General features: G+C 50.6%; 2 protein-coding genes across 2 annotated transcripts in view; both read right to left on the bottom strand.

Moving 5' to 3' along the window:
* Positions 1-484: 484 nt before the first annotated feature.
* On the bottom strand, positions 485-17,919 carry FAM83D (family with sequence similarity 83 member D). Its single transcript, XM_037164673.2, has 4 exons — positions 17,430-17,919; positions 7,826-7,993; positions 3,917-4,041; positions 485-1,826 (listed from the first exon to the last, which is right to left on the bottom strand). The coding sequence occupies exons 1-4, from the start codon at positions 17,904-17,906 to the stop codon at positions 854-856; spliced, it is 1,743 nt and encodes a 580-aa protein (XP_037020568.2). The 5' UTR covers positions 17,907-17,919; the 3' UTR covers positions 485-853.
* Positions 17,920-20,294: 2,375 nt separating this feature from the next.
* Positions 20,295-27,697, bottom strand: part of PPP1R16B (protein phosphatase 1 regulatory subunit 16B) — an 89,575-nt gene continuing 82,172 nt past the window's right edge. Inside the window, exon 11 of the mRNA XM_037164455.2 lies at positions 20,295-24,966. Within this exon, the coding sequence (XP_037020350.2) occupies positions 24,457-24,966 (510 nt within the window). The 3' untranslated portion in view covers positions 20,295-24,456. The remainder of the gene's footprint in view (positions 24,967-27,697) is intronic.

The following is a 27,697-nucleotide window of genomic DNA, read 5'->3' as shown; positions in this document are numbered from 1 at the left end:
AGATTTCACTTATTTTTAGAGATGGAAAGGGAGGGAGAAAGAGAGGGAGAGAAACATCGATGTGAGAAACATGGACTGGTTCCCTCTTTCACATGTGCCCCGACTAGGGACGGAATCTGCAACCCACAACCCAAACATGTACCCTGACTGGGAATTGAACCGGCCACCTTTCACTTTGCGGGACGATGCCCAACCAATGGAGCCACACCAGCCAGGGGACACTTGCTTCTTAGGTCCTCTAACTTTTAAGTAAATACTTTCTCTGTTACAATTTGGATCATCTGCTTTTTCTCCACACCGTGATGTTTTAAAAGTTACATAAATAGCTATTAGGTGCATTACTTGTGACGCACTCCAAAAGTTAAAAAAGAAAAACGCCTGAAAGCAAAAAAGAAAAATGGCACTCAAGAAGTACAGTAAAAAGGCACTCAAGCAATCACCAAATAAAAGTTGTTTATATTTAGTTAATTCTAAAACACAGACATCCTAAGAAGAGACAATTAAGTTTAAACAGAATTTTAATCATAAAAATTAGTGATTCAAAGCAGTAAAACAGAGTAATACACAAATCCAGAAAAATGTAAAACATATTTTTATCTCTTACCTGAGAACCCCCAAACATTCTCTTTAAGAGACATCAGTATTAAAATTGTGCAAAGAAACCATACCCACAGTGTTCAAACCTTAAAACCAATAGCTGGTTTATGCATGACAAAAATAAGATTAAAAGCATGGAAAATAAGAAACAGTTTAGAGAATTCAGAGAAAAGCAGGGTGACAGGTCAAGGGAAGGAAAACCAGGGACGGGAGACATCTGGTAAAGCAGTGTGCTTGGATGCATCTGCCGCGGCAGTCACTGATAGGAAGGGTATAGTGCAATATCTCTGATGGTCAGCAAATTAACTGGTGCTCTGGTAAAATGTCCAGAATTAAAGCCAAGATAGTTCTCGGTGAGAACTGTTCTCCGTGAGAGCATAGCCAGCATGTGGTGGAGCCGGGACCTGATGCCAGAAAAGTGAAACTGCCGCTCTTTATTCAAGTTTCTAAGGGAGTCGAAGTGGGGGGAGCCCCAGTACTTGTAATGGCCAGGAAGGACGAGGTCGGTGGCTCGGATGGAAGAATGGGAGCCGATGGAGCTTGCCACGGAGCCTTGGGAAGACAGCGAGGAGTAAGACTTCAAACTGGAAGATCTCGAGACAGACATCTTAGAGACAGGTGACCCTTCTTTAGATTGGGTTCCCTGAGGAAAGAGAACATTCTCGTCCACATCAGTCTGGGTGGTGACCGACACGAACCGAGTCACGGTTTGGGAGCTCGCTGCCCGGGTGGCCACAGTGGTTTGGGTCCCCGCACTGGTTATGGTGGTGCTGGTCTGTGTTCCGGAGTCACTCATGCGCACTGCCGGCACCTCCTCCCCGGGCTCCGTCTGAGTGGCAGCATCAGCCGCAGTCCCACCCTCTGCTGCGTCTCGATGGCTGTTCAGGTAGTCCTCCTCATCGATGGTGGAGGACTCAGAGTCATGGCGCCCCCCCTCTGCCCTGCTCTTGGTGGGCGCCCCACACTCCAGCTCGGCCCTCCTGGGGGTGCTTGAGAGCCTGGCCAGCCGCTGCCGCAGCAGGTTGCCCAGCGTGAGCCCCTTGGATAGCGGCTGCTGGTCAACTAAATGGTCGAACTTGCCGCTGATTCGGAAGCCAGACAGGAGTTTGGAGCTGATGGGCTTTGATTGCGCATACAGGATGCGGAACTCCAGGTCAAAGTGTTCCACCACTTGGCCGGACAGAATGACCAAGTTACTGCTATTTAATTTGCCATCTGTCCATGTAAAACTTAAGGATTAAAAAGAAACAAATAGAAACAGATCAGCATAAGCAATTTTAATGCACTTATTGTCAGTCTGAATAATAAAGCCCAGACATCCCGCTACCTGAGTCATAACTCTAACGACAGCACACCCAGCATGCAGTGTGAATTCACCCAACCTTAGCCGAGACGCACGGCACGTACAGGTTAACGTGAAAGTAAAAAGGCCGACTGCTTAACTGACACACTAACACCTGCACATCCTCAGCCTCAGAGTTTTTCAAAACTAGAATGAGTCTCTAAAATATTTCGGCCAGCGCCCTGCCCTCGTTTTCAAAGTGAGGAAACCAGCTCGTGATTTCACAGCAGGAAGCTATGGTGGACCCTAGGCCAGGCCCAGTCCCTAAGGATGGCCAGCGCAGTGCTCAGGGCTCCCTCCAGTGCTGCTAGTTTCACAAAGGACATTGTTGTCATTCTAACAATGGCACTGTTGCTGGCAGCACATTTAGAGCTGACTAGGCCATGTGTCCCTGCCTGTCCAGCATCCCTCCTCCTTCCTCTGGTGACAGAACCCATGCCCACCCCAGGCCAAAAGGCCTTCATTTATGCACCCTTTCCAGTGGCAGGAGGGGTGGGCATGTGACCAGGCTGGCCAGACCACCCTGTGCCCTTGGATATAGGGAGCTACCCAGGGTGGACGTGTGACCCACCTGGGGCCGAGTCATTTTTCCAGGACTGATACCAGTGCTTTGAGAAATCAAGTCTCTGTCTTTGGGACACCGCCATTAAAGGCCACGTAACAAAGCCTGGATCTGTGCCTTCGGTTGGAGAGCGTGACTGAGAATAAGGACCAACTAGAGAAAACAGGACCAGGAGGCAGTGTTCTAATAAACATATGGACTCCAGGTCAAGAGGAGCTGCACACCTTTCAACACCTCTGAGTCGCTTGAGTCAATAAATCCCACCAGCACAGTCTGAGTTAGCTCTCTGCACTGACGGTCACCCCCTGATAGAGAAGGGAGATTCTTTTGAAAACCCTCCACAAGATCACATAAATAGGACACCTATTTAATGCCAGGATTATAACATGTCCCCAACAAATGAAAGCTATCATCCTTCTCATCCTCAACGATAGCATATTTCATTTGCAGAGGGCAGTTTTTATATTTTAGAATAGCCAAAAACCAGCTGAGCTAAATTTGGCTATCATAGAGAAATCTTTCTTTGGGTAGAAATCTAGTTTCCTCCTGTTATTTAAAAACTTCTTACAGAAGGAGACTCAAAGAGGGGACTGCTAGAGAAGGCATCGAGACTTTCATCTCACCGCCGCATCTCCCGCAAATCTCCCCAAGTCCGCCTTTACCCAGCGCTGAAAGATACTGACCACTCAGGAATGTGCATCTCTTCATAAATGAGGTTTTCATTTTTAAACTCCACAGCCACACCTCATGCACCCCATCAGACAATCTAACACACAGGTGGCCAAATACTGAAGCCACAGGAGAAAAAAAGGGCTTGTCTTAACTTCTGGAGATTAGTGCCAACCACTCATTACCTCCACCCTCTATTCAACCTCCCCACACTCTCCCTTAAGCTGCCATTGCCAAAGCGAGACTTCAAAGGCAGGGCCTTCCAGACAGAAGCACTAGATTACAAGGCTTGAAGCAAGGCGAAGGATTTAAGGGTAAGCTGACCGCTTCGGCTCTGCCGTCTATGTGGATGCCCAGGCCTGAGACTGCCTTTACCTTCACATGAGCAGGAACAAGGGCTCAAAGTACATGAGGACTAAGACTCAGAACTATTCCTGTCACTGTAACCCCCACTTCATCTGCTGCGGGCCTGGCTAAGGCTTGCGCCTAGGGCTTGCTCACTGTGGGGTCTCCAGGCAGATGTCCACCTCTGCACTTCCATTTTGTGGAGCACAGGGCAGGAGAGGTGACCCAGCCCAACTACCTCCTATAGGAGGAGGCACTGATGAACCTACTCACACACAGATGCACACATTTCAGAATGTCGGGCTATGAAGCCTTGCGTTGAAAGGGAAGAAGCTTTGCCTTTACATAGCATGCTCTTTCTAAAAAGCAGATTAATAAGCAAGGATGAGTGGGGAACATACCTGTAGGAGCCCGTAGCCACACGAATGCCATCAATCAACGTGAACTTTTCATGAACCTTCCCAACGATTTTAGTTCCTGACCTCGCGTAGTAGATATTCCCTGTGATTGTCCGCACTGTCATCAGCTGTTGGCAGGAGAGCGGGGACAGAAAGAAATACAGTCTAGTGAACAGATGAGTAAGACGAGAGGGCCTACTTCACAATTCCCGAAGACACAGATGTTTCGGCTGATGAGTGGTCCGCGGTCACCAGTGACCAGTCGCCCTGTGCCCTGGCCAGGCGATTCTCGGCGCTCAAGCAGTACTGGTTCATGTTTCACCCAGCATGGCTGTTTCTTACATGTATGTTTGAGACCCTCGGTTCACGTTGAGTGTGTGCTGTAGAAGCAGACTTGCTATTTGGCGATACTGAACAACAGAAGCTGAGAAATGATTTTTGAAATGAAACGCAGGGGATTAAACTATCAAAGGAAACATGCTCATAATAAATAGCATCTTAACAAAGCTTTAAAGAAGCTAAGCTTCTTGACATCTCTCTTACTTCTCCTGTTTAGTAAGATCAGCAGGGATCAGCAACCCCCACCCCATCGTGGACCTGGAGCACAGAGGATAAGGCCTCTCCGATACAGGACTTGAAGCAGGACATGACTCAATCAGCAGTGGCATATTTCCCACAAGTATCCGTTTCCCAGAAAGGTGCCCTGGGAACATACTGGGGCTGTTTATTGACTGTGCATGCATAGTTATCTTTCTAAAGTGACACACGTAATATATATACAATGGTGTGCAAAATACTAAGACAGTCCGAGTTGAACTTCTTCAGAGATCAGTAGCTCAGCATCTTTAGAAATCTTACACATTCAAATTAAATATTTAAGATTTTTGTTTGACTCATTCATTCCACAAGCAAAGAAAGCCCCTATTATGTGCCGGGCCTTGAGACAATAGAGATATAAGGCATGCTTCTTGCTATAAGGCACACTCCTAACTGCAAGGATTGGACAGGAGAGAGAAAAGTAATAAATGATTAAAAACTGTGGCTCGACTAACATCATCCAGAGAAGTGAAGAGCTACGTCCACCCAAAGACCTGCGCACAGATATTCATCGTATCTTTACTCACTGTAGTAACAGACTGAACACTATCCTGTCTTCACTGGGTGAATGGTTGAACAAACTATGGTACAATCATGTATCACATGGTACATGATACTATTCAGCAGCTAAAAGGAACAATCTATTGATACACACAATTTGGGTGGATCCCAAGGGCTTTATGCAGATGGAAAAAAGCCAATCTCAAAAGGTCACATACTACATAGTTTGATTTCTATAACATCCTCTAAATGACAACATTACAGAGAAGGGGCGGTGGGGACACAAAGAGGGGCCTGGACGTGACCATAAAGGTGTGGCACGAGGGTGATGTGGTGGTGTCGAACAGCTCTGCCCCTTGACGGCTGGGGTGGTTACACGTGCACACGTGATAAAATGGCCCAGAACCGAAGACGCACACTGAACCCACGTCGGTTTCCAGCTTTTGCTGTTGTACCAAAAGCTCCACCGACGTAACCACTGGGGGAAACCACTGGGTAAAGGATCCAGGGAAATCCTCTTTGTATTATCTTCGCAATTTCCATGGATCTATAATTACTTCAAAAATAAGAACAAAAGGCAAAACGGAAAAAACTCTGGCAAGATGACATCGCTTCAGTGGCATTCTTACCAAAGTGCACAATCTGGATTATGAGGAAACACCAGACAAACCACACGCTACAGAAAACTGGCTGGTGTTCTTCCAAGCGTCCAGACCCTAAACACAGAGGGACGCGTGGTGCCAGAGGACAGGAGGCCGAGGAGACATGACAACCACGCCAGCTCCAGGCCTGGAGCGAGTCCTGGACAAGGAGAAGGGCTTTCATGCCATGCGAAGTGTATCATTAGATCAGATAATAGTATTATATCAAGTTTATTGCTTCGTTTTCTTTCAAATGTGTACTGAGGTTTGTAACATAGTCACATTTGGAGAATTTGAGCAAAAAGTATTCGTGAATTCCTTATATTGCTTATATTGTTTTTACAACTCCTTCGTAAATCATAAATTATTTTTTAATGGAAATTAATTTAAATGTTAAAAAGCTGTTCACTTCCACGGAGGAACACATGGATCTGGCAGGGAAGGGCTTCCTGGAAGCGGTGACGACTCCTCAGCAGAGTTTCCAAGGACCAACATACAGTAAGAAGCATAAAGAAATCACTCTGAGCAGACTTAGGGGTGATTTTGTGCATCTTACTCTTTGGCGCTTATCTGCATGTTGTGCAGGCCTCGGTGATCGTGGTCAAAGCATTTCTAAGGCCTGCATGCAAATGTGTGACCAAGGTCCTACCGACAGGACACCGAACATCTGAACCAGCTGCAGGGCCAGAGCCTGGGGGAGGAAGTCTGCCCTACCTGGTGAGGCCGAGTGTTCACCAGCACAGACTCAAGGTGAGGGAAGCAGCCAGGGAAGACGGTGTTTCCCCAGGAAGGAGTTAAGACATGACAAAAACTGGTGAGGCCAGAGGCACAGACCTCCTTTCAGCCCCTCCTACTGAGGATCCGGACACCGGTAAAGGCACCAACCAGCAGTGGGCAACTGAGTTGGCGACGGTACTCCTGGATTTCTGCTGAGTTAGATGAGTCACAGCCAATCTCCTGATCAAACTTGCAGCTAGAACTATTCTGTGATTTTCCTGCTGCCAACACAGAAAGAGTGCCTTGAAATTAAACAACGCCTTCAATTTCTTCACCTGGCTCTAGGGGAGTAGTCATGGACTGAACGTGAGGCTAGAGGCCAAGATGCTTTTCCACCCCTGACTTGCATGTTCCTGGGGTCCACCTGATCTCATTTGTTACTTGACTGTTGGGTCACTCGGCTGCTTCATTTCACTGGCTCTCCAAGGTCGTGGTTTGCCTTGTAGCACCAGCAACAAGTTAGAAACTACCTAATTAAACCCAATCCTCAGTTTCCTCATTAGGGAAAACAGCCAACGAGAACTCTGTGGGAGAAGTTAAACAGCTAAAATTTTGCAAAACCAAATTGCTTAATAATAAGGCAGTAAAAGTTTATGTCCCCTATGCAGTAACCTATAGTATTAACGCCCAAATTCTTTCCTTGTTTTGCTTTATTGCCAGTCCCTACAACAGCATAGTAGGTGCTCACAGGCGATAAGCTAAATTGATAAATTAAATTTGGAGGCTCACACGTTGCTTAGTTTTTTAAAGAAAGTATAATGACTATTTTTCTTGCTTCTGTGCACTAAAGAGACTAAGCTAGCCAAGTTGCATAACCTTTAAATTGTATTATATTTAAATTCTTAAGCTCAAATGACTTTCACACTCACAGCAAAGGACACAAAAAGTCTAATTTTATAATAGAGACATGAGAGGCACCATGTGACAGCGATGGCAGATTGGGGTCCCACCACGCCTCAGTGGCTCTCTGCATCACCCCCCCAGATCTGACACATGGGGAGAATGCCACTTATGCGAAAGGGCTTCTGTAAGGATTAACTTGCAGAACATTTGTCAGGAGCCGAGGACAGTGCCCGGGCAGGGCAGGAGCTCCACCGGTGGCTGTCACCACAGTTAAAACTGGAGCCCACCAGCACTGCAGTAAAAACAGCAGCTTCCAAGGCAGCCTCTGGACATCAACAGTCAGGCCCCTTGTTAGGAGACGGCGTGATGTGAGGGAGGGGCCGAGGCTTGAATCCTGACTCTGTCGTTTCTTTTCTGCGAGACATCAGGCAAACACATCACTCTGCTCGTGGCCCCAGCTGCCTCCCTTGTAATGGGGATACGACTACCACCTGCCATGCAAGATGGGTCCTAGTCTTGGCCGTGGTGGAACCAGAAACAGTGCAGCACCAACCTTTTCCTGCTCAGGGTGAACCTTCAGATCCATGCACATGTCCAAAAACTGGGAGAGCAGAGCCTGGTCCAGCAGGAGGTACACAGCAACTCCATGTTTCCGACACATCTCCTGCAGGTCTCTGAAGATGTCGATGTCTGTGAACACGTCCATCACCACCGCGATCACCTGCAGGGGCCGGGTGAGGTAGAGGAAGGGCAAGCTGTCAGCTCACAACACCAGCACCTTACGGCTCCTGGTCCAGACTCCGGACCTGACCTCAGAGCCGGGAAAGGATCCGCACCCTGCAGCACCCTCCCTTCTCCTTCTGCAGTATGGACTCTCCCCTCACCGTGAACTCCTCTGTCTCCAAAGATTCTCAGGCCACTGTATGCTACGAATCTGGACTCGGCTCAGCCATCCCTGCCAGCTGCTTCCTAGCCACGCTCCTCCACGCTGGCAAACTTCTCAGAAACATACAGTAACCCACCGCGCCCTGCCCTCCCCTGAACCTGTTCTGTTCAGCTTCCCTTCGTTTACTGAAACCCGGTCTTGCAGGCTCGCTCAGGCCAGCAAGCTGCCTAGGCTCTGTGGCTAACACCCCGTTATTCCAGGCCTGAGGCTTCCATACTGGCTTCCATCTCCTACATCTATAAAAGAAGTACATAAAACCTTAGATTCTCTCTGAGGTCCCTCTGGGTATAACATTCTCTATGTCTGTGATTTTGATTATTGTCTAATTTTGGATGATAAGCTCTGATTTTTTGTTATAAGCAATAGGCCCACCCCATCCACCACCAGCTTGGGGCTTGAAACTGATCAAACCAGGCAAACAGACCCTCCCAGTTCTGCCTCTGACAGGAGTCAGGACCCAAACCAATGGCCCCCACAGCACTAGCCTCCCCTCTACGAAAGGTGGTCTCTGTAGTTCTTTAGTATCTGTCTGTCTACAGTACAAGCCCACAAGAACAGGAATATGGAAATAGGCATATATCCTAAGGATTCTGTCCTGAAGCTTGTCCAGTCCTTTCTTCTCCCCCAAAACATGGCTCCAGCCCAGGCTGGTGTGGCTCAGTTGGTTGGAGCACCATCCCATGGACTGGAATGTTGTGGGTTTGATTCCCAATCAGGGCACATACCCAGGTTGTGGGTTCAATCCCCCTTGGGGCATGTACAACAAGGCAGCCAACTAATCTTTCTTTCTCTCTCTCTCTCTCTCTCTCCCCCCACTGCCCCCCCAAAAAAGCAAGGGGAAAAAATGTCCTTGGGTGAGGATTTAAAAAAATGAAAAACAAAAAACATGGTTTCCTCCGTGCCTCCTAATCCCTTTCACACTTGGCATTAAACTACAGTTAAGAGCTGCCTCAGCCATGTGTCTTTGTGAAATTACAGCTATTTCAGACGTCTGTTTCCTCAGCTGCAAAATCAGTTTGCAGGGAGAACTAAATGACTACGTTACGTGAAGTGCAAAGCACAAAAGATCCTTTAACTCTCTGTCATTGATGCACTTCACTAGTCCAGGGTTTGATCCAACAGCCGAACACGGAGGCACCACCAGCTCCCAACTTTCCCTGCTAAGAGAGGCCGCTCCAACCACAAAGTCTCTAATCATACCCCTGCAAGTTTAAACCGTGGCCCTCAGCTAACTCCTGGCAGGACCGTGAGGATGTCCAAACATCCAGGCTTAGAAACAAGTCCCTGCACACCGAGTCAGAAGCGGGGGTGTTAGTTAGCTACGGAAACTGCTCCCTGAAGCCAAGCTTTGGAGCTCTCTCCAGTCTGCAGCTTGAGGGCCTCTCTTTCCTCCTAACCTCAGCAGTAAACACTTGTCTTTTACAATCACGTTAACTTTTTTTTTAATGTTTAGGCAATTTATTTACAGGTGTCACACCTACGGAGGCAGAGGCATTTGAATGGGACTGAGTCCGAGAAGACTCAGAATGGTACCCAGGATTCATCATCCCGTAAGTATTTGGTGGTGGGGGGTGGAGGGAAGTTAGACAAGAAGTGCAGAGAGGGAGGCAACGCTGCTCTTTCTCCAACACCCCAGAGTCACGTCCACCAGGAGCGGGGACCTTGAAGTGCCTGCTCCTAGGAAGCCGTGGCTCTGAGAGAGGCTGCAAGATTGATTTCTCCCTCTGGCTGCCTCGCCCTTTCCCTCCCCTCCCCAATCCTGATGAAGCCCCAGTTGTGAGCTATTCTGGCTAAAGGGTACAGTGAAACCCACTGGGCACAGTAATTTAAAAAATAAAAAGTGTTCTTTATGAATTGGTGGCATCTTAGAAGTTGAGATCCTCCCACGGGTTTTTATACATCCTCTTTGGTTAACTGCCCCCATTCACACCATGGTTGAAAGGCAGAAAAGCCCAGGCACACAAAGCCCAGCTCTGCCGTTTACTAGTTGTGTGGCCCTGGGCAAACTGCTAAATGCCTCTGAGCCTCCTCCGCCTCCTCTGAAAGACATGGATGATACTAGCATCTACATCAAAGGGCTGCCATGAGGATGAAAAGCCTGGAAAGGGCTCAGGCTTGACAATGGTGACCAATTAGGCAGCCAGCACCCCTTCAGAGTCTGCTGTGGGCTGAACCCTTGTACTGGGCAGAACGTCAACTGTAAAGAATTTGACCCAGACCCAACTTACCTGCAAAGAGAGGGCATGGGATGCAGGGAAGTAAAAGGACACACACTGGAAGCGGCAATTAGGGGGCACTATGGGGAAGGGGGGCAGCAGAGAAGCTGCCCTGCGTGGTGGGTACACTACTGGCGTTCAGTTTACTAAAGGAGAGCAACACTGGAGAAGAAGGGTATTTGAGCTGAATCACAAGCAAGGACAAGATCTGGACAGGAGAGGAGTGAAGGGGAGGACGTTCTGGCGGGAGGCCATGTGAGGACAGGAAGAGGTAGGAAATGACGGAGCGCGTACCAAGCTGGCTGGCATGTGGAACATGCAAGAAAGGGAGCAATAGGACACGACCGGGAGACAGGTGAATGCGTAACATCACGGAAGGCCTTGAATGCCAACCAAGAAATCAGTATCACATGGGCAGTGGAGGGAAGGAGTAATGAGTTCAAAGTGAAGACTCCAACAGGACAAAAGAAGCTGATGCTGAGAGAGAGGCAGGAGTAGGCTGGAGGCCGGGCCCCGCCTCCTCCCACACAGGGCCATGAACCCAAGTGCCTGCAACACATCGGGCACTTGAATACTTCTTAGGGTCAGCAAGCATTTAGGAAGATTAAAGAGCAAAAGAAGAAAAGTCAGTGATAGAGGCTTTGCCAGTGGAAGCAATGAGGGTTAAAGAGCAGAGAAGGGGGTCATGGGAGAACCAAGCAGTGGTCTGCAAGGGCTGGAGGAAGACGAGGGAAGGAAAGGGAGCAAAGAGGCCGAATGTGGTTCAGGTTGACACAAACAGGAAACAGAAAAAGGAAAGTTTGAGAGGGAAGCCTGGAAATGGATTTCGAGGTGGCAGTAAAACCTTCATAAGGGCGTCCTACATGCACAGGTTTAAGAATGAGAGCGCAGCCTCCTGGCCAGTGTGGCTCAGGGGGTCGCCGGTTCGATTCCTGGGCACATGCCTGGGTCGTCCCCGGTTGGGGTGCACGAGAGGCAACTGATCGATCGATGTTTCTGTCTCCCCCACCCTTCCCCCGCTAAAACAAATTTATTTTAAAAAACAGGAGTAAAGCTCTCTAGAACACAGATACCTGCTTGCCTCTCTTATATCTCACTATTCCTTCAAATATTCAGTGAGCCACCAGGAGCCTGGCATGGGCTGGGCACTGAAGACCTAGGGTCATTCCGTGTCTTTAAGAAACCCCGCTCTTGAGGGATACAGGAGACAAGCCAGGAGTAGCACAGTGTGACGGGGCCCATGGACATGCACTTGGGTGCCACCAAAATAGAGACCAAGGAGCTGATAGACCTGCACCCAGGTGCCACTGGAACTGAGACCAAGGAAGCCAGCCCAGCTGGCACGGTCGGAGGGGGCTGGAGACCTGCTGGAGGCAGGGACCGAGGAGCGGGGCCATCAGGTTAAATCACCTGCCAAACGGGATTTCGAGTCACTGCTCCACAGAACGATTGTACAAACAGTCGCTTTGTTAGGTGGTAAGGATCTGATCTGCTGTTGGTTTCACTGTCTGGTTTTAAAGTTTCAACCTTTCCTGAAAGGTTGAAAATAACTGAAATAACTGGATTTGAACACTGGTCCCCAACACCCACAGGGAGTTTGGAGGATGGACGAAGGTGTTTCTTCCCGACTCCCCTGTACCCAACACCCCCTCCTCTTTCTAGAGCAAGACTCTTACACCTTCTGTAGAAGGAACAGCCCTATCCGTGGAAGAAATCGGTAGGAAATCCTTCCTTCCTTCCTTCCTTCCTTCCTTCCTTCCTTCCTTCCTTCCTTCCTTCCTTCCTTCCTTCCTTCCTTCCAGGCTCAACCCCTCTCCTGTATACTTCCCTCTTCAGCCCACCAGCCCCCAAACAACCAAGCTCTGCAGAGCTGAACTAGACCTGGGGCTTCTCAAATCTCCGAGGTGACAGTCTCTTCAGTGGCTGAGCAATGGCCTGGACTCACTCACCAACTAGCCAGCCAAGTGCCTGCTTTCCAAAGCCAGACGCCTCTCCTAGGTGCTGGTGTTCACTCTGCAGGCTACAGGCCCCACAAGTACACCTGGACTCGAAGGAGTCGTAGCAACCAGTCACTGCTCGCTCCCTGAGGAACAATGTAAGGATGCACAAAGGAGAGACACATCAGAAAGGTGAGCATCCATGGCTATCAAGTGCCCGCACGGTCATGGTGGGGACTGCCCTGTCCTGGCCCAGGCTGCACAGAGCCTGCCCACTTTCTTAGGGCTAGAAAGCTCTGGAAGTGCTGACTTCTGCAAGTCTATTCCAGTGTCAACACCAATCTGAAACTCAGAACACCTCAGTCATAATGGTACCCTACACCCAGGGTCCCCAACACCCCCAGAGCCACAGACCAGTACCAGTCTGGGGCCTGGGAGGAACCAGCCACACAGTAGAATGCATTCGGCAGGCAAGCGAGCTGGCGAACCTCTGCTGGCATTACCGCCTGAGCTCCACCTCCTGTCTCCTCCCACCCCCCCCCCGCCCCCGCCACCACCATACCCAGTCCGTGCGAAAACTGTCTTCCACAAAAGCGGTCCCTGGTGACAAGAAGGTTTGGGACCACTGCCCTACACTTCTCCAGCCACATCTGGGGCAGCCACACCTGTATGTCAAGTCCCACGTCATCATCACAGGTGACAAAACCCAAGCCTTCCCTCACCCTACCAACTACCCCTTGCTGATTTATACCAAGGGGCTCGGTGGTCCAAGTAGTTACACAGCAGCAGTCTCCGTGGTATTCTCGGTCTTTGAGAAGGTACAAAGCCTGTTCATGCTACTTTTCACAAGAGTGGAATCTTTTCTAAGTGTCTTCTTGCACAAAAGCTCTAAAGAGATATCTAGAGAACTCAAAATCCCCATAATTCTTACCCCCAGTTTACAGATGAGAAAACTGAAGCTTGGAGAGATTAGGTAACTCATTCAAAGGGACACTCTTGGGCAAATGCCGGAGCTGGCACTTCAGCCCAGGTCTGTGTGACTCCAGAGTTACGTGGGAAAGTGTTAAACTGAGTATTACTTCAAGCAAGTCTAATAACAGTCCGTCTGCAAATGACTGAGAGCTCAAACAAAACCCTGAGAGAATCAGCAGCATTTATTTCATAAAGTAGGTGGGATCGAGCCCACCACAGAGGATGATTACACATAACATGTGATAATAATTCAGAGTGAACGCTGAGGAAACCTGGAACTCCCCAGGGCAGCGGGCACCTTTCCTCCGCCAGCGGCACTAATTCAGAAGGGACTAAATCCGGGAAACAAGGACGTGACATGAACAGGCTGTAGAATTAGACCAAGACCTGGATCCTGGCTCTTCCACTTTCAAGCACCATGTGCGCTCTAGCAAGTTACTTAAGTTCTGCTGGCTTCTATAATGTGCAAATAATACTTCCTGTAACTCGTAGTGTCTGGGGGTTCAGTCAATGAGAGAACCCGCGTACACATTTGACAGCTCCTGGCATAAAGAAAGCCTTCATACGGCAGCTAGCCGTAGTCAGTCCAAATTCTACCACTATTCCTGGGCAAGTCATTCTACCTGAGCTCAGTGTCCTCAGACAGGGCCCCTTCCAGCCCTGAAGTCGGACTCACGCACCCTCGAGGGGCTGGCCTGGGCCCTGACCTGCCATGTGAGCAGCCTCAAGGGGCCCCTCGGTCAGCCATTCCAGTTCACATTCCAGTTCTTCCTCTGCGTGACGCAGGATGCATATGTCAATCACCCCTTCCTGCTGCACCTCAGTTTCCCTCCCTCCCCACCCACAGTCATGAAGCAAGGACACGTGTGCGACATGCCTGGAATTCTACCAAAGTTCTGCGTCCATCCGAAGATGCGTCAGCCTGTCCAGTGGTCAACACAGCCTGTCTGCTGTGTCCTCACGCTGACCACCTGACACCCGAAGTCGCTTTCCTGCAACTCCCTAAGGCCCTTGCCACTTCTGCGGAAGACGCTCTTGCTAAAAAAGCTAAAGATATATTTTCTCCCAATTTTTTTACACTTTTTAAGAGAACAGAAATTCTCTCCTTGGAATTTCTTTAAAAATCTTTAACCTATCTTGATATCATCTTCAAGGTTTAAAAACAAAACAAAAAAAAGTAAATTTCAACAGCAAAACCTAAATGTGCTTGTGTGTGTTCTCTCTAGATTTTGCAGGCTGCTATTGTACAATGAACAATTCAAGTAGCAGATTCAGGTGCTGGTAGAGCCTCCATCTGCAGAGTGGCACAGGGCCGCTCTGGGAAGGGGGAGGGGAGGGGCAAGGTTTCTCTCTGGCCTGCGAGGGACTGACACCACACACACAGAGACACTGCCTCTGCACTGTTCCAGCCTGAAGCAGACAGGTGGGCTGGGCTTTTAGAAAGGGAAGGAAAAGCATCAAGAGGTGTTTTTTCCTTTTTTTCTTCTGGGTGGGGGGGGTGGAGGGAGGGAGCTTGTCAAGTCTATCATTCTGAGTTATTTGTACGTTATAATTACAGAAAACATCTGCCTGATTGCAAATCCAATCTACAAGACAAGGTACATTCAGAGACCCCGGATTGCATCCTTGCTCCCTCCCTCCTTTTTTTCCTTTCCCTTCTTCTCTCCTCATTAACATGATCATTTTAATTAGTTTTTGGTTTATTCTTCCTTTTTTTAAAAAAATTATTTTATTTATTTATTTATTTATTTTAGAGAGTGGGGAAGGGAGAGAAGAGAGAGAGAAACACTGATCAGTTAGTTGCCTCTTGTAAGCGCCTCAAACCAGGCACCAAACCCACAACTCAGGCCTGTGCCCCAATGGGAATCAAACCGGTGACTTCTCGCTTTGTGAAACAATGCCCAACCCACTGAGCCACACCAGTCAGGGCTATTCTTCCATTTTTAAAAATATAAACAAATATGTGTATGTGTGTATAAACATCTGTCCTTCTTAACTCGTCCTATACCTTCCTCTCCTTGGCCTTGTCCACTCTCTTGCCCCTCCCTCACCGCCCTTCCGGGCCATCCAATGACCGAGTCCTTCAGTTCTACCTCAAATTCTTTCCCTGCCCCCACCCCCTGCCCCAGCAGGGCCTCAGCACAGACGTCCTTCTAACACATAGATCCCGGTGGTCCCCTCCTAACAACCATCCTGGATCCCGCCTCATCCCTCTCTAACCCACCCTCCTACTGCTCAAGAATGCCCATCTGATCCTGCACCTCTCCCTCCTCTAGTCCTTCAGGTGCCCTGCAAAGTTCTTGGCAGTCTGGCCCACATCCCCCTTCAGCCTCCTCCCTTACCACTAACCCTCGGAGACTCTGCTGCAGTCATGAGAACCCTGGTTACCTCCCAAACACGCCAGGCTCTGGCACACTTCTGAGCCAGTCCCTATCCTCTGGCCTGGCAAGCCCCACCCATCCTCCTGAACGCAGCTCTAAAATCGACACCAGTGCTGAGGCTTCCTTTCTTCAGCCTCTCCCTTTACTGCCTGAAGCAACCTCCTCACTGCTTCTCACAGCAGGCTGTCTGCTCCCCAGTGCAGGCGAGGACCATGCTCTCCACCTGTGGACCCAGCCTCTGCCTGGCACAAGGTCTGATACACAGCAGGCAGTGAATAAGCAAGTATTAAGTATCTGGCAGAGACACTGAAAATATGTAACTGGACATAAAGGTAAGGTACCACCTTTCTCAGTTCTAATCACCCAGATTCCAAATATAGACTCTCAAAGATGCGAGTGTGTGGCTGGACTAGGGCAAAGAAGGGGACACAGGAGGCTCTACTCAGGAGTGTCAGCATTACAGAACGCCCCCAAGGCAAAGGAGAGTCTGAGTGACAGCCTGTTCCAAGTGCCCAGGTTCTCATCCTGGAGGTACAATTTGGGAATGCACACCTACCCTACAATCAAGCCTTTTCCCATCTTTTTAATCTCTCATTGAAACCACAAGAGTCTGCAGCATCCAAAGGACCCTCAGCACAGCCGATGACGCACTGCAGGACTGATACTGGCAAGCTGGAGCCCACATCTACGCGCCACCAAAGGCAAGGCACTAGGTTGTTGTATCCCCTACCTGCTACAGCCCCATCATCAGGCAGAGAACAGCCAGCATCAGAACCACTTGGGGCCTGCTCCCGGAGTTGGCTATTTCAACTCCAAGTCGAGTTGCACAGATATAACCCACAGTCACACTCAAGTACAATCCCTAACAAGTCTTACCAAGGCCTAGGGCTTTTCCTGCCATTTCCACAGCACAGAGCTAGGACGCTGAGCACTGCCAGTCAGGCAGCAAGCAAGACTACAGCGGAGTATGACACCCTGCTGCAGTCCCATCCTGGCTGCACCCCAATACCATGTCACACTAACAATCAGACAATAGCACCAAAACCCACTGTGAAGAATTGCCCTGCTGCAGGGGATTTGCACTTTAGGAAGCCACTGCTAACTAGGACATCGCCCAGTCTGTGAAAAACCAACCCCTGCCCCACCCATTCACAGAAGCAGCACATTCCCTCCACTCTGTGTATGTACTGCCACTCTTGTATGTATTTGATTTCTACAACGGGAGATACGCGGTGGTGACTAGCAATTATAGATTCCTAACGCCTCAAAATTGTCTCTGGGCACAATTTTTCAGGGCCTTTCCCCTAGGAAATGAACTTAAGTAAAGCAGCTACTAAGAAGCCCCTGAAAGTGGAATCTAGTGTTGGTTCACAGCCAGGAATAGTGACAATGTGGTTTAGTTTAACTAAAATTTGAAACTGGAAGTACTTCTGGTTCCTTTCCCCCACGGGCTGGAAGGTTAAAGAGTTGGAACTCCGACATAATTCACATTCTTGGTGACTGAGACTCCTCCCACTCTCCCCTACCATAAAAGGAGGGGCCAGGACATCAGGAATTCAAGGGGTGACACGCAGGGTGGGGGCAAGCCGGGGACCCCGAGGCCACCGGCCTGCGCTTCCAAAAGGCCCGTTTCCTATTCTTGAAGAGGGCTTCCGGTCCGATCGGGCACCCAGGTCTCCCAAGAGGCTGGGACCCGGCTGCTCACCTCTCGCGCTGAACGGATCTGCTGGCGTAGCGCGTCCTTGCAGCCATAGGGGCCCCCAGTGCCTGCGCCGCGGGGCTGGAAGTGCGCCTCGACGCGCGTGGCACCGCGGTAGGCGCCCTGGTAGAAGGCCGGCCAGCCAAGCTCCAGTAGCGGCGGCTCCAGATCCGACTGTTCGGGGAAGTAGGTGCCGGATGAGCAGTCCTGTGAGGAGACGAAAGAGTCCTCGGCCTCTGCTCCCGCGCCCTCCTCGCGGGGCCGCTCGGCAGTCCGCAGAATGGTGCGCACTTCATCGGGGTTCAAGAAGCGGCCAAGGCGCTCACGTCGCAGAAAGGCTGCGAAGGCGTCCGCGCCGCCTGCCACCAGCTCCTCGAGCGCCAGGCGCTGCGCTTCGCTGTACAGCTCGGTTGGGTTGGGCGGCCCGCCCGGCGACAAGCACGCAGCGGGCAGCTCATCCAGTGCCTCCGACAGCAAAGCCATGGTGGTTCTCCGACCGGACCAGGCTGGGAAGAACATGCACCAGCAAGCCACTTTATAGTCCCTTTGAATCAAACCGGCCCGCTCCATTGGCCGCCCCGCCCCGCCCCGGCTCTTCCATTGGCTGTCTTCCTCTAACGGTGGAGCCTGGACGTGGTTCAGGCAGCTACGGCCCGCCCCTTGATTTGCATTGGGTGGCCCGCGGCCCGGCTCCGCCCCTCGCCTTTGCACTAGCTGCCTTGGCGGTTTAGCCTTTCCTCCCGTTCCCGGGTTGCTTGTGGAATTTAAATTTCAGGATTCTGTTCTGCTCAGACGTGGTCCTGCTCGGCCATGCGGGGCACTGATCTCTTCGGTCAGCTAAAGAGGGGACGGGTCTGATTGACCGTACTGCCCGGAGTGGTGGCGCAAGCTGCGGAGCCCGAACTAAAGCCGGAGAGCCTGGCACCGCTATCCTAACGCTCCCCCTGCCGGCCGGCTCTCGTAGGCCCGAGACGCTCAGACCCAGACACTGGGATTTAATCATTCATTCCTTCAAAACTTCCGGTCCCTCATAACTGCCACTCCTTTGATTATACTCTCAGGTAGTGTTCTCTTCTCTCACTTTATCGTGTTTTTGCCAGGCAAAACCTCAACCTGCTCTCTACCTGCTTCGCCTCTGCACCTGGGCAGCTGCCATACAGTGCTGGGGAAAAGAAAACACAACGTAGATGACTGCCTTAAATTTCTGATCTCAAGTGCCTGCTAGCATACGTTGCCCTCATTCATTCCACCTTTTCTTCTCTCTTATTCTTAGTTTGCTTCCTATCCCACTGAGAAAATATAAGCAATCAGAGAAGATTTCCACATGCTCTCTCCACATGTACCTATCCATCCTCACCTCTGCCTACCCATTGAGTCTTCTGTTACTATTGATCAGCTGTCCCTTCCATTTGCGCCCCAGCTGCCCGCCCCTCTGCTACTAACCCGTGCGTCTCCAGCAACTCTCTCTCCTGGATCATCCACTTCCTCTCTTTACTGGTGCATTCCCCTCGGCATTCAAACATGCTGAAATATTTTTCACCATACCCTCTCTTGGCCCTACATTCCTCCCAGGCGTGTCCCATCCACAGCCCACGGGCCGCATGCAGCCCAGGATGGCTATCAATGCAGCCCAACACAAAATCGTAAATTTACTTAAACATGAGAGGGGTTTCTTTTGTTTTGTTTTCGTTAGTGTTTGTGTATTTAACGTGTGGCCCGAGACAACTCTTCTTCCAGTGGCCCAGAGACACCAAAAGTTTGAACACCCGAGAGACCTTCCTCCTCACTTCTCTGTCCACTTTGATAGCAGAAAACCTCAAGTGAGTTGTGTATACTTGCCATCTCCAGTTTTCCTCCCATTCCCTCTTGAACCCTGTCCAGTCAAGCCCATGCTGCTTCCTTTGTTCTACCAAAACCTCGTCAAGGTCATCGTGAGCTCCACAGTGCTAGATCCCCTAGTCAATTTTCAGGCCCCATTTTCTGTGTGTAAATGAGAAAGCATCTGCACAACTGTAAAGTGCTCCCTACAAGTGAGAGGTTAGCATTATTATTTAGAAACCAATAAACTTTTTAAGGCGATGAATGCCCACCGCTGCAACGATACTTCTGTGTTCCCTACCCTCTTCCCAACCCCAGCCTTTTGGCGAAATTTTTCAGGCCCAAGTGTGGGGCCTTGCATGTGTCCCGGCTCTAGCACCCAGTGTCCAGAATGGTCCAAGAAAGCACTCTTTCCATCTTCTTCTGAGATACAATAAATGTCAGCAAATGACAAGGTCAAGGACCACGGTCTGGGGCTAGGCAACCACACAGCTTGTCCATGCCTCTGTTGCCTGAGGGAAAAGTGAGAATACCCAGGGTCTCACCTGCTGTGTTGTCGTAATAATGGGAAGCAGTGTATAGTATTTTACCTCCTCACTAGAAGCTATATGAGGAAAAGGACTGGAGTGGGATGGAGTGGGGGAGAGGGGAGAGGATAGGACAGGTCAGGGATGCCCAGAACAGAACAGAACAGAACAGAGGGGCAGCCCTGTTACATATGCCATCAGACAAACCTTTGAAAGTATAAAATACATATATGGGCTAGTATAGGATCCTAGGTTAATTTCAGAGGGAACATAGACAGAGTGAAGGTCATTCCCAACCATTTATCTTTTTTTGAATTCACCAGGTTTCACCACCTCCCAGTCTAGAAAGACGTCTGTTCCATGTCTGAGACCTCGGAGCTCCCTCTCCGTCAGGAGACCCCCGGGGAGTCTGCTGTGTTGGGGAGCAGGGACCCTCCACCTTCTATCCCAGGCACCACCTCTTTGTGAATTCCACGCAGCATAATTCAAGAGCGCTCACAGCAATGACCACAGCCACATCAACAGGTGTTATTAAAAGGAATTTAATAATCTTAATTAAAAACTCAACAGCGAATTCCGTCACAGGCCTTGGCAGCTGAAGCAACTCCAGGGTCATGCCCCTTTGGGACGTGGTTGGGCCGCAGTCTTGGACACAGGCCCACCACTGCTGCGTGGCAAGGAGCGACCTGAAAGTTATTTCGATACAATATCAAAGATCCGCAAGGATGTTTTTTTTTAAAAAAAGTTTTAAATATATTAGACTCTCTTGATTGCCATTTTTACACAAAGCTGCTGATACAGTATACAGAGTTTTAACTTTTTTTTCACATAAAATACATTTTTCTTAAGTGTTCTCTGCACATCAGTGGCTTCTGGTCTGGTGAATTATTGCGGGGGGCTGGGGGTCTGCAGACCTTTCCTGGGTGTGCAGAGCCAGGCCCCGCACTTGCATGCCCGTGGGAAGCAGGTCCTCTGGCCACCTGGCCAGCAAGAGACTCCTACCAAGGAAAGGGCTAGAGCTTCTGGTAACAGGATCATTTCTGTGGACTTCTTCACTGACCACACGACCCTTTGCTCTTATGTGTCCTGGGGGAGGGGAGGGCTGTCCCCAGGCTACAATAGCAGGAGTTAAATATAGTCCTTCTGAGCATCTTGTAAGGGGCTCCTCCTGGAAAGTGCCCCAGTCTCCTGCTCTGGGAAAGCAGGTGGAAGAGAGAGCTCAAGATCAAAAGGTATCTGACACCAGGGACTCAAATGGTCTTATGATACTACACAGCCAGCAAACTGTGGTGGGATAGGACAGGGGACACACCCTTGTTAGCTTTCTGAGGCCATTTAAATTGATCAAACAGTGCAGAGCAGTTTCACTGATGCTGCGTAACTGATGGAGAACTATACTCTGAAGTCCTCAGCAGACCTGGGTCTAGATTCACTCAGCCTCCTTGAGCTACTGGCCAGAAACTCACTCTCTGGTGATAGCCACCAGTTCTCAATGTCTGGGGCATAGGGTAGGAGCAAGGGCCAGAGCTCACAGTGAGCCATGTGGCCCCTGCTCCTTCCATCTGCCAGGAACTGGCACCAGTTTGGGTCTTGGCAGGAGCTGGGCATCTGGTCAACCTTGCCAGCATTCTCCCAGCTACTTGATTCATACCTGCCAGGAAGAGAGGCAGATTCAAGAAGGAAGGCTTCAATGTTAAAGGAGAAGCTCTTTTTCCTCCCGTTATCCATTGGTGGGGAAGGAAGGCTACATAATAAATAGCAAAAATGAGTGAGAGACAATGAGTTTAAAAACCTGAGATGCATTGGGCAGCAAACTCCAGACTCCTTATTCTTCCAGACACTGACCTCAAACTACTATTCTATAGTGCCTCAGAGATGCTGGCCTGAAGGCAGCTAGGAGCCCTGAGAGGTCCATATAGACTTGGGATGGTGTCAGCCTGGAAACCAAGATCCAGCATCTCTATTTAGTGGCACATGTCCTCTATAGGTGGCCATGACAGCTGTTTGCTGGCTCAAACTCCAGGGAATCGAAGAGCTGAAAAGCAGAGGGATGCTGGACCAGGAAGCAGTCAACTCGGACAACTTGAATGGGCTACTGCTGACACCCATGGTCCTCAATGCATGAAAACCATGAAGGGCACTCTCCTCACTCTGTCTTGTTCCTCCTTTAACCCCAAAACCTAACACAGCGCCTGGTATGTCACAGCTACTTAACAAACTTCATGAGTGAATAAATGGATGACCTTGGCCCCAGCTTGCCCTTCGACACCCACAAGACCTACAGGTACTGGAAGCGCCAACAGGGAATGCTTTGTCCCTGGTGGAAAATATGAGCTTGTGCTCACGTCTTCAGTTCCCAGCCTTCTGGGTGGAGAGGAACGGCCCAGGAGGCAGGAAGCAAGGGGAGAATGGCCAAAGGGCCTAGAGTGGGCAATAAATGCCTTCCGTCTCTAGGCTCTGAGCAAGCAGGTCCAAAAAACCTGCCCAGCTCTCTCCTGAGGAGTATGTGGCTCCCCTGGGCACTGCCAGCTTACAGCTTAAGTCGGCTCAGGAGGACTTGCAGTGTTAGTCTAATCTGAGCACTGTTTTGAAGCCAAAGGTATGTGTGTTTTAGGTCATCCCTGCCCTGCTCCAGCCATAGGCTGGGATGATGGAGAGCCCACCCTAGACCCCAGGGACACAGGAGGTATCATACACATATCTGAAGTCTCCTGACCAGCCCCGCCACCCTCTACTGGAACTGCCCTGGAGTTGGCGTCAGGGTGGCCTGGTGCTGTGACCCTCCCTGCACCCAAGAGCCACCAGGGGCACAGGGACCCTCCTAAGGCCCATGCTCTCCTGCCCAGCTGCCCCACTCCTGGTGGGGCATCTGCTGGGCCCCCTGGAAGCCAGCTCCCTTCTAGGTTATGGGGAGAGGGTGCAGGGGCCCCAGTGGGGACTGGGACTAGCAAACAGCAGACCCATCACTAAGACTGTGGTACAAGGGGAACTTCTCCAGCCACAGCCCCCTGGCCTAGGTATCCCCCCTCCCACCCAGAGAGAATTTTTCATAGGCTCAGAAAGAAGAGGATTAAAGGGAACCCAGATTTGTCCCCCAAGTCACAGAATCTAGATCTAGGGGGCACCTTCAGAGCTCTAAGGAGGTAGTTTTAGGACAAATAAAAGGCGCACAGAGCAGGGAGCAAACCTGCTCGTTAGTTACACCAATGGGTTTTGGCTGAGCCAGTGGACAGCACCCATCTCACGGGCGACAGTGTCAAAGGGGCTCATGAGAGAATGTGGTGGAGAGTGGTGGGCAGCCTGCCCCTCGGGTGAACTGAATGGGTGGTCCCACAGCTGGCTGCTGGCATGGGCAAGGCTGAGGGGAGCAGGCCTGTGTCCGGCCTCCCCAGCAGTGGGGAAGATCGGGACTATGAAACTGTAGGGCTGGCATGGGACCGACTCCAGTCCCACCACCACTCTCCTGAATGCAGCTTAGGGTGCTGGCCGTGGGCACCTTGGATTTGCAGCCCTGGGGTGTCCCCACTTTGGCAGGGGCAGGCAGGCAGCCCCTGGGCCAGGCAGGAACTCATGAGGGCCGACTGGCAACTTGTTTCACTGGGCACTCCGGAAAAGGCAAAGCTGAGCCTGGGGTCCTGAGCATTCACTCTGGGAGTGCGGGCTGGAGTCGGGGGTAGTCAGCAGCCCCTCACTGCTCCCTCTGATGGCTCAGTCTGAGGAGGGCTCACCAAGAATTTACCAATACGAATTCATTCCTCTCCTTGGAAAAGCCCTTCCCGCGGAAGCTCTTCAAGTTCATTTTTCCATCACAAGTCAGTAAAACTCAGCAATCATGGCATTACCCATGAAAGCAGTCAAATTCAGTTCCCTGCCCCATAGAGTTTAACAGTCTTCAATAATTCTTGTATCAAATGCACTTTTGGAAACACTTGGTTCCCCTCTCCACTTTTCGATGCTTCCATCCAAAAACAGAATGGGATTTGGATTATTCCAGGAATGGAATAGCTTGGTTTTCCTCCTCAGCCCCCAGGCGTTGCACAGCTAACTCCTGGCGTGGGCGAGGCTGTGGCGTGCAGGCCTGTGCTCATTCCATCTACCCATGTGGGTTCAAGGCTGCCTCTGAACACAGAGAGACCTGCCTGCGCCTGTCAGATGTAAATGGTGGCCCAGACCCTGGTAGGACTCTGGGCAGGGCTATGGGTTTCAGCTTAGCAGGCCCCCTCCTCTGCTAAAGCCACATTGGCAGTGGTGACCAAAACTCTCAGTCATGACCTCAGTCCTCTTGGGAATAGCCCACAGATTCTCTGTCCCACCTGCTTTCCATGAGTCGCCCGGTCATTTGTACACATGTTGGTGAAGTATGCGTGTGTGTTACATGACATGCGAGTACTGGTCCAGAGAAAACTGCACCCACAACAGAACCGGAACCCAGCCCTCCCTCCCAAAATCATACCGCAGGGTGAGCTGGGAAGCCACGAGGGACCTTGTCTCTGACGGCAGACAATGCAGCAGGAAGCACTGGGGATGCTATGGGCAGCGGGCTGAGAGGTGGGGTCGGCCTTCCTCTGGAAAGCAGAGCCCATCTCCCCGCTGGGTGCTGCCCTCTGAAGCTTCCCCAACCAGGGCTGCTGGGCTGGCCTGGATTCCAGGGACCCCCTCCCCAACATCTCTCCTCTGTCACAGGGAGACTAGGAGATACGGCAACAGCCGTGGACCTTCTCTTCCATCTCCTCTATGGGGGCCTTGAACTTCAAGAGCGGGGGATCTCCGCTGGTGACCGTGTAATACACCGAGGTGCCATTGCTGCTATATGGTGAAGTTCTGCCTCCGATCAAGGGGGCCTTGCCCTCGCTGCTGCTCTCGCCCGTCCTGGCCATGCTGCTGCCCAGGTGGGTGCTCAGGAAGGGGTGGCTGAGCAGCTTGGCTGCAGCCCGATGCCGCTTCAGCTCCAGGAGCGTCTGGGAGCTCTGTTCCTTGTAGCCACTCCAGGGTGGGGTGGCGTCAGCCATGCCTGGGTTGCCGTAGACTATGCTGTAGTCGGGCACCTCGTGCACTTTCCAGACGTCACCGTTGGACAGTGCATACTGGTAGGCGCTGACCGGAGCCCGCAGGCCATTCTCGACAGGCATGTCCATTTCGCTTCGTGGGATCTTGCTGGGAAACTCTGAGAGCAGCACGGGCTTCTCCAGCCGGGGGTTCTGCAAGTGAAAGGACAACGTTACCAGCTGGCTGGAGGACCTCAACCCACTCCCCACCTGCACCTACGCTGAGGGCTTTTTAGTCTGGACCCGCCCTCCTTCCGTGCTCCCTCACTGGGTAACAGGATCTCCATTTTGCTTTGGGGACCTCACCAATCGCTGTTTTAGGAGAGCGGACCACCCCCCGTCCTTGCTCTGAGGGCTGGAACATGACCCCAGGCCTGGACAGTCCACACGTTCACTACAGCCATTGGTTCAGAGGTGGGTTCTTGACTGAAACTGCTTTGATGAGACTCACCCCTGAGATTTTTGCTAGAATGACTGGGAAAGAGGAGGTCTGTTCTTACAGGAACTGTGTGTGGTGACAACGGTGGAAGTCGGGGGCTGGGGACACACCATGTCAAGGGCCTGCTTTACAGTGAGGCTGACATGAAGGAAGATGGACGGAGAGACAGAGAGCGCCCTGGTGATGTGCTTTGAGCCCCTGGATCCAGCTGCCTGAGCCAATAAATTCCTTTTTTCTGTAAGTCAACTTCGGTTGGTATCTGGTCACTGGCAATCCTTCCTCTGTATTCCCAGCATATTCTCACTCCCGACACTCTTACCCAACGGTCCTTTCCTCCCAGAAACCCCTGGAAACTAGAGCTGCCTAGAAACTATAAGTGAAAAGGTTGATACATTTGACGATAACAAAAATGTGAAGCCTAGCAAAAAGTCACCATAAACAAAGTCAAAAGACACATGACAAAACTGGTATAAGACCTGCAACATATATGACAGAAAAAGGACTAATTTCCCAAATAAATAAAGAGCTCTTAAAAGTCCATTTTAAAAAGCCCTCCTACCCCCCTGGCTGGTATGGCTCAGTGGATCGAGTGCCGGCCTGCAAACCAAAGGGTTGCTGGTTTGATTTCCAGTCAGGGCACAAGCCTGGGCCGTGGGCCAGGTCCCCAGTATGGGATACATGAGAGGCAGCCACACACTGATGTTTCTCTGCCTCTGCTTTTCCTTCCTTTCCCCTCTCTCTAAAAATAAATAAATAAAATCTTCAAAAAAAACCCCTACTACCCAAAAGAAAAAAAAATCAACAAAGGGCACTAATATACAGCTCACGGCAAAATATAGTGTGTAAACACAGAAAAAAATATTCAACCTCACTAAATAATTAATGACATAAAAATTCAAACAAAATTTTTACCTATCACATTGACAAGTGATAAATTGATTTTGAGAGAGAGAGAAACATTAATTTGTTGTTCCACTTATTGGTTGATTCTTGTATGTGCCCTGACTGGGTATCAAACCTGCAACCTTGGTGCATCGGAACAGGTGCTCTCGCCAACCGAACTACCCAGCCAGGGCCATTGCTGGGTGTTTTTAGCATTCGTCATTACTCAGTGCTGGCAAGGGTGTGGGGAAATAGCTAGGCATGTAAACTGCTACAATCTCTTTGTTTTAGAAGAACGAATGCTTTGCGCCAGCAAGCCCATTTCTAGGACTTGTTTTCACAGATACAGGCCCCTGGAGAGCAAAGCCTGAAAGTCACCATTAGCCAGGGGGAAAATAAAGGCATGTCCTTAGAGTGGAATGTTCTGCAGCTAAGAATGAAGGCAGTCCGCGTGAGCTGACTTCGGGATTCCGAGGATATCCAAGAAATACATAAATCATGCAGAAAAATAAACAAAGCACAGCTGGAGGCATCTGAAGGGTGACTTGATTTCTGTCTCTACAACTCTTCTCCCCAGCCCCCGAGCTTGGGGACTAGACTGCGAACAAAGCCCCCGGGGTTGCCCTCTCCATCGCGGACGGGGGCTTTGGTGGGGGTTCCCTTCCATCGACACCATCACGTCTGCTGGTGAGACAAAAGCCACGTGTGGCCTGTCTGTTCACTGAGGACACATGGTCCTATCAAGATGCGTGGGCACAGTGGGCAACTGATCGCTTTGCATCCCACCAAAGCAATACTCTCCAGAAATGCTTTCAAGTGCTGCTCATTGTGTGCAGGTGGCACCGAAATGGCAGGCCCCTGCTGGTAGGGTCGGCCTCTCCCTTCCTGTCCCCAGCTGCTCTGCTCTGGTCCCGAACTTCTGCCCCGTGCAGTAGACACAGCCAGGCACGGACCCCAGTGTATCAGTACAGAGTGGAATAGTGTTCCCCCAAATTCACAGCCACCCCACATCTCTGATTGTGACCTCATTTGAAAGTAGGACCTTTGCAGATGCGGTTAGATTAAGATGGGGTCATGCTGCATCAAGGTGGGCCCCCATCCAATGACCGGAGTCCCTGGAATAAGAGAAAACAGAGACACAGACACACGCCCGAGGAAGAAGGCTGTGTGAAGCCTGGGGCAGGACTTGGAGTCCTGCTGGCAAAGCCAAGGAGTGTCTCCGAGCCACCGGCAGCTGGGCGAGAGGCATGGGGCAGAGTCCCCTCAGAGTCCCCAGGAGGGACCAACCCTGCTGACACCTTGCTCAGACCTAGGCCACAGTAGAGAGACCACCCTCTAGGAAAGCCCAGGGCCATTGGCTACCACTGGGGCAGGCAGTTTAGAGGTCCTGCCACAACCCTACTCAGTTTTTAAAAAGACCCCTTCGAATCAAATGTGTTCTAGCAAACAAAATTCTCAACATTTTGCTGTCTCCCCCACCATGTCCCAGGAGTTTCAGTGTCCTTAGCTCCCGGGGTGGCTGCCCTACTGAACCTCTTTTCTGGGAAGCCCAGAATTAGATCT

This window comes from Artibeus jamaicensis, unplaced genomic scaffold, assembly GCF_021234435.1.
Source record: "Artibeus jamaicensis isolate MK-2021 breed Jamaican fruit bat unplaced genomic scaffold, CSHL_Jam_final contig_685, whole genome shotgun sequence".
Taxonomy (NCBI): Eukaryota; Metazoa; Chordata; class Mammalia; order Chiroptera; family Phyllostomidae; genus Artibeus; species Artibeus jamaicensis.
This window is presented reverse-complemented; position numbering and strand designations above follow the sequence as displayed.

Coding starts and splice junctions, on each gene's coding strand:
- FAM83D (XM_037164673.2), bottom strand. CDS start 17,906: ATGGCTTTGCTGTCGGAGGCACTGGATGAGCTGCCCGCTGCGTGCTTG. Junction 4,042..7,825: donor TTCACCCTGAGCAGGAAAAG/GTTGGTGCTGCA, acceptor TCCTGCCAACAG/CTGATGACAGTGCGGACAAT. Junction 1,827..3,916: donor GTGGCTACGGGCTCCTACAG/GTATGTTCCCCA, acceptor TTAATCCTTAAG/TTTTACATGGACAGATGGCA.